The 6,207-nt window shown below is 49.5% G+C and overlaps 1 protein-coding gene across 1 annotated transcript in view; it reads right to left on the bottom strand.

Moving 5' to 3' along the window:
- Positions 1–6,207, bottom strand: part of SF3A1 (splicing factor 3a subunit 1) — a 24,453-nt gene that overhangs the window by 2,888 nt on the left and 15,358 nt on the right. Inside the window, exons 6-13 of the mRNA XM_003789872.3 lie at positions 5,407–5,557; positions 4,924–5,117; positions 4,024–4,141; positions 3,528–3,713; positions 2,743–2,864; positions 2,396–2,641; positions 1,666–1,873; positions 1,001–1,155 (exon numbers count right to left, since the gene is read on the bottom strand). Coding sequence (XP_003789920.1) covers positions 1,001–1,155; positions 1,666–1,873; positions 2,396–2,641; positions 2,743–2,864; positions 3,528–3,713; positions 4,024–4,141; positions 4,924–5,117; positions 5,407–5,557 — 1,380 coding nt within the window. The remainder of the gene's footprint in view (positions 1–1,000; positions 1,156–1,665; positions 1,874–2,395; positions 2,642–2,742; positions 2,865–3,527; positions 3,714–4,023; positions 4,142–4,923; positions 5,118–5,406; positions 5,558–6,207) is intronic.

A 6,207-nucleotide genomic window follows, 5' to 3' on the forward strand; every position in this document is an offset into this window, starting at 1 on the left:
AAAAAAAAAAAAAAAAAAAAAGACTTGGTTTATCTCTTCTTTAAAACCATCTCTGCTTTGCCTCCTGGTTGAATTTGGAGCTAAAGTAGTGAAAATGCTCTGCAAACCCCAAGAAGCCTCACAAGGGGAAAAACACCTGGGTTCATAATTTAGCTTCCCATTTAACTAGTCTCTGTGAGTGAAATGCTATTATCAGTAAAACTTTGTTGTGAGCATTAAATGGGAAAACACAAGTAAAGTACTTTGCTCTATCCTGGCACTTGAGTAAGTGCTCAAGAAATGAGAACTATTATTAGAAAGAAAATTTAAAAAGACTTGGTTAGGCTCAGTGTCCTTAGCTCGGTGAGTAGAGCGCCGGCCACATACACCAGGGCTGGCAGGTTGGAACCCAGCCTGGGCCTGCCAAACAAGGACAACTACAATAAAACAAAAAGTAGCTGGGCATTATGGTGGACACCTGGTGTCAGCTACTTGGGTGGTTGAGGCAAGAGAATCGCTTAAGCCCAAGAGTTTGAGGTTGCTGGGAGCTGTGATGTTACAGCACTCTACCAAGGGTGACATAATAAAACTGTCTCAAAAAAAAAAAAAAAAAAAAAAAAAAAAAAGACTTGGTTAAATACACTGTGGAAGCAGGGAATGGGGCTATTTCTCTGCCTCCTCAACTGGAGCCTACCAGTTTTCCTAGGAACCAACAATGACATGGTTCCTACCTCCCCTTATTCCAGTATGCCCACTAGGGCCCTATCCCAATAGGCAGCCCTCCTAAGGGCTCCAAATGGGAGGAAGGGCACAATGAATTTAAAAATCACTCTTCCAACTGCTGATCCCACATTTAGTGTGCACTCAGAAGCTCTAAGAAACCTCCAATGGCTGACCTAGGTCCTTGAAGCCAAAACCATTAAGTGAAATCAGGTCAGCCAGGGGAATGAATGGCTAGGGTAGAACTGGGCCTCCGAGCCAGACATTCCAGGCCACAAGTTGACACTCTACAACCATATACCTTATTCCTACGCAGGAACTCTTCCTCAGGCATGAGGCTATCCTCTGTCTTCAGTTTCTTGGAGGCAGGCTCATCCTCCATGGGAGGTGGGGGATGGACGGGGGGCATTGGGGCTGGAGCTGGGACAGGTGCCACAGGTGGAGCAGGCACAAAGGCTGCAAAGATAGGAATAAGCAGCCCCATGAGTTGGAAGAAAAGATCTAGGACTCAGGGCTGGTAAGAACTTAAAAGGGGGAAATTTCAAAGGTTCCTCCTAATCAGAGGTGTGAAGTGATACTCCCTCCTCATTAGCCGGCAGCAGGTTTCCTGGCAGAGACCTAAGAGGCTATAAAATGCTTAGTTCTCCATGGTAGCAGGAGATTGGATGAAAGGCAGGACCGATGGATGGAGTGGGTACCAGCCAACAAGCACCCACCAGGCTCTGAGCCTGTCTGAGGCCTGACCTCTGAGTGCAGACACCAGCTATGCCATTTCAGACTCCATCTCCCCTAGCAGCTGGGGCCTCTAGTTTCAGGTTTGGGGATCATTCACATGGGAGCAAGGCCTCTCCTCTGGGCTGAACAACCAGCTATAACAACCGGTAGTAATATCAGCCAACGCTCTGCTGACAGCGTTTGGCCTGTGGTCCCAGACCCAGTAACCTGGAAAGCTGTTAAGACACTTACCTGTTGGCACAATCATTGGGGGTGGGCGGGGTGCCATGATAGGAGGGGCGGAAGGAGGCATAGGCACCACGTTGATCCTGGGTGCGTGAATGATGGGCGGCATGGGGGCAATCACTGAGCCAGGAGGCAGCCGGACTACAGATGCCATTGGGGGGCGGGGCATGACAGGTACCGCAGACACAACTGTAGTACGGACAGGAGGCGGCATCTGTGGAGGGTAAGGGACACACAGGTGACAGGAAGCCAAGAGTACACATAGTTGGCAAGTGGCCACCTACACTCCTGATGATGGGGCTAAGAGACTACAGCCTCACACCAGGCACCTGACAAACTACAGGGCTGAGAGGCCCGGGGCAACACCCTCCACTTGGGACGCAGCAAGTCTAACTCGAATAGTTGCTTGTGGCAAACACTGTGAACCACTAAGAGGCTGATGTCTAGCCTCCTGGAGACAAGACAGGAGTACTCAAAGATCACTAAGCTCTGCAGCCTTTTTCTGCCACAAGCTGGCTTCTCACATTTGCCCCTTGTCTCCCTACCTGATCCAATCCTCCTCTGAAGACAGATCAGGCCAGAAGTTCCCACTTCCTTTTGAAGGATTCTTAGTCTTTCAACTTGACCTACTCAGCACTCAGGCCTTACTGTAAGGTAGCTGCCCTTCTCAGTTAATAGTATCTAACCCCAAGATCCAAGTTCTAAAAAGTCAGTCACAGGGTGGCTATTGGCTTACTGTGGGTGGTCGGGGCACTGAGGTGATGGGTGGGGCTGAGCTGGGGATGTTGGTGGCTGAAGACGGAGGTGGTGGCTGCTGGGGGATTTCATTGGGCTTGCTGGGACCAATCTTCTCTTTGGTGTCATCTTCTGGCACCAGGCCCTTGGCCTTATGGATGGCCTCAATCTGCTCCTGGAGAGTGATGTTGGCCTGGGCAGCCTGCTGGGTCCGGGCCATGCTGCCCGAGTGGCCATCCCAGGTCACCTGCATGGGAAAGCAAAGACAAAGCTTATCAGGACTCCTGAAACTAAACCCATGTGTGGGGACCTACAGGCAGAGAAGGCAGCAGGATCCATTAGTCACACCTTTTCCTCTGGCTTTTGGATCTCCTCCTCACCAATCTTCTTCCCGATGGCAGTTTCTTCTACACCAAAGATGTCAGTACGCCGCTCAGCCAACTGCTTCAAGCTGCTCTCAATATCAAGACCTGTACACAGTCACAAATCAGAGGCAGGGACAGAAAAGGAAACTAAACCAGGCGTCCTTCTGATAAGCAGCAGCTTTCCTGGTGTACAGGGTGGAAGCTGGAATGAGGGTGGCTCTGGCCTCCAAGACAGCACTGTTGTCTTCAGAAGCTAGGGAAAACTGCCCAATTGGTACTATGCCTACAAACCCCTCTGACTTACAAAAGGCCCTCTTTGAGTCAGAGAGGGCAAACTGTGCAGATAGGGCCACATGAGGGGCAAGTACAGAGTCAAGCCTGGTCTCCCACCTCCAGATGCTTCCCTCCCCCCCTCCCCCACAGTCTGCTTCTCGCACTGTAGCAACTGTTTTGCATTCCAAGGAGCTCAGTGTACTCTTGCCATCAGTGCCCTCATTCTAAGAAAGCCACAGGAATGAGCAACCCTCTTAGCCACAGCCAGATCTTGCTCTGGGATGTCATCAGGTATATGTCATCTGCATCAGTGCCAACCTTTGGAGGATTTCTATGGGGAGTCTGTCTGGAAAACGGGGAGTTCTTTTGCAACATTAAGTGCTGCACCTATCCTCAAAACCTTTTATTGATCTCAATTGTTGCTTCCTAAGTTTGCTAAGGAATGTTGGCTGTAATTTGGAAATTCCCATGAACTCTCCTGGAATTCCCACTCACCTGGTGCATACACCTCATCATCACTCTGCTTCTCACGAATGGAACGATCACGCTGCTCCAGCCAGCGGGGGTCGAGAAGTCCAATGCGCATATGTTCCTGCATTTTGCTGGCAGGGATCTTCTCTCCAGTAATGGGGGACACAAGATATTCATCTGGAGCAGGGGCTGGAGGCAGGGGCTTGGAAGCTTAAAGGGATACAGATGTTTGAGTAAGAACATAGGGTAGCAGCCTGGGTTAAAATGCAGTGGTTATTTTATTCATGCATCATTCATTCAAAACAAATCCGTTCAGAGCTACCCTCATAACTGGTACTGTACAAGGCACCAGACACCAAGATGACTAAGCCTTATTTCCCCACCACAATGCCTGTAATAAGGTATCAATGCTGTTAGAACAAACCACCTCAAGCCCTCTCAGAAACAGACAGGTCTAAAGACCACACAAGGGCATATAGGCTCTTCCCAGGCAGTCAAAGGGCCAAGAAATAGGCCATACCTTTGGGATCATAGTCCTTGCGGACAATGACTTGGTCTGGAGTTGGGGGCAGAGGTGGAGGCATGGGTGTTTCGGGGGGTGGGGGCACCTTCTGTCCTTCTTCATCATCATCTGAACCCTGGAAAGCAAAGTGGCAGTACTCAGAGGGGATGAGAAGCCAGTTCCCTGCAGCCCTGGCACGTCTCAGGGTGGCAAAGAGCCCTGGCTTCTGCCAGCCAGTGTCCATGTGCTAAGCCTCCCAGGGCAGCTGAGGCCAGCCGGCAGCAGGCCAAGCTGCTTCCTCACAGCATGAATGGGAGCACTGGGGGTCATGGTGCTAACATTCCTCCCAGGCATTTCCAGAAGCTGGCACCAGGCGGTCCCAAGAGGCCAAGGGCACTTGACATGCTGGGGAGGGGCACGGGGGCGAGTCAGCACTCAATGGTAGCTGCTCAGAGCAATGCTGGGAGGAAGAGAAAAAGTCAATTCCCACAGACACAGGGGCCCTTTCTTCTTAGACTATACACAAATTCTTTCTAAGGGGGGAGAGCAGTTTGGCTCTGGAGACTTTATGCTGTTAGAGGGGTTGGCCTGAAATTCTGGGAACCTGGGGTCTAGCTAAGACCTCAAATATACCAAAGCCTAGGCTGATGCAGAGAGCCCCCTAAATGAAAGCTAACATGAGGCAGTGGGTAAAGAGACAGCCATAGCTTTTAGATCCTTGCTTATAAATGAATCTTTACTGCCAAATCTAGAAAGAGGTTCTATGCTGTCTGGAGTTAGGCAAGTGTACAGCCTTGTTCAGGACCCACGCTGCCTTATAAGCTACACAAGTGAGCTGGTCTCTGATTCTGGTGGAGAGCACCCCTATCTCCTGGGGCTCCAGGGAAAAAGGTCATCCCATAGGCCCACCCAGCTCACCTCATCCATGTCTTGCACTTGGGTGTCCTGGTCCAACTGGGAAGGAGGCTCCTCTGCTTTCTCCTGTTTGTCATCCTCCTCATCAGACTCAACTTCCATCTCAACCTCTTCACTTTCCCCAAACTTCTCATAGCGCTCCTGGATGAGGATTCGAGCACCTAGCTCCTCTGGTGTGGTTGGGGGAGGGAAGTTCCCTACCAGAGGGTAAACCAGAGTCAAGGGAATTCCTTATCAAAAACCAATCTACCGTACTGTTTGTCTGAACTCCCAGGATCTGGTATGATACGTATTTGTTGAACTGGATTTCATTTGGACAAAGTCTTCTGGGAGCAGAAAGAAAACAGATAAAGCCCTCTGCAAGATTCAGACTAATAAAGCCCCCTGTGAGGTTTGGCTGTTCCCTGAGAATACTTGTACAAGGTCTCCTGTGATGGCTCAGAGTTCCTGGCTCCCCATCTGGAGTCACTCCCCTCACAGACCTACCTTGCTCATTGGGTTGGAAGTCTACTGTTTCCACAACTACAAAATCATGCCAGTCAATCTGAGCATAAGCTACACGCTCCTTCTCCTTCTCCTCTTCTTCCTTCTTCCTCTCACGCTCCTGGAACTTAGCCCATTCAACTCGGTAACACACCTGCCAGGATAGGAAACAGCACAGTACTAAGCTGAATCAGAGTCTATTCCCCATGGGGCTATCACCTGAAGGGCTTTCACCAAAACAAGAACTTCCTTCAGAACAAGATACTGCTCTACCCATGAGGGGAACTTTCTGGAGCAAATTATGGTATTTGCATCTGGTTTCAGTCACGCTCAGATGAAAATTCTAAATGCTACAGAAACCATCTTCTGTCTGGGCCCCAAGAGCAACTATGTATTCAAAGTTTTCTTTTCAAGTTGGCAAGGGAGTCTGTGCCAACAGTCTAGCAAAATCCTAAAGCCTACAGTTCCCAAGAGAAGGAGCAGGCTGAGATCCTGAGAAACAAAAGCCTTCTTGCAGCCACCAAAACCAGCCAGCACCAAAATGCCTTCATGACTCTAAAAACCTAGGTGCTCCAAAAAGCATCTATCACCAGAGGAAGCTGGTTTTCTAGCCAGAGTAGCAAAGAAACCTACTGAATCTGAGGATAAAGTAGAAAGTAGTGGCATATTGGGAAGGATATGGAATCCATGTTTCTTTGGCCTTTGTTACCACAAGGCCTTTCTTCCCACTATTCCTGTGCCTGGAACACAACAAGATACAGCCTCAGAGATTTTTTTTTTTTTTTTTTTGAGACAGTCTTTACT

Source organism: Otolemur garnettii, unplaced genomic scaffold, assembly GCF_000181295.1.
Source record: "Otolemur garnettii isolate 467f Iridium unplaced genomic scaffold, OtoGar3 scaffold00038, whole genome shotgun sequence".
NCBI lineage: Eukaryota > Metazoa > Chordata > Mammalia > Primates > Galagidae > Otolemur > Otolemur garnettii.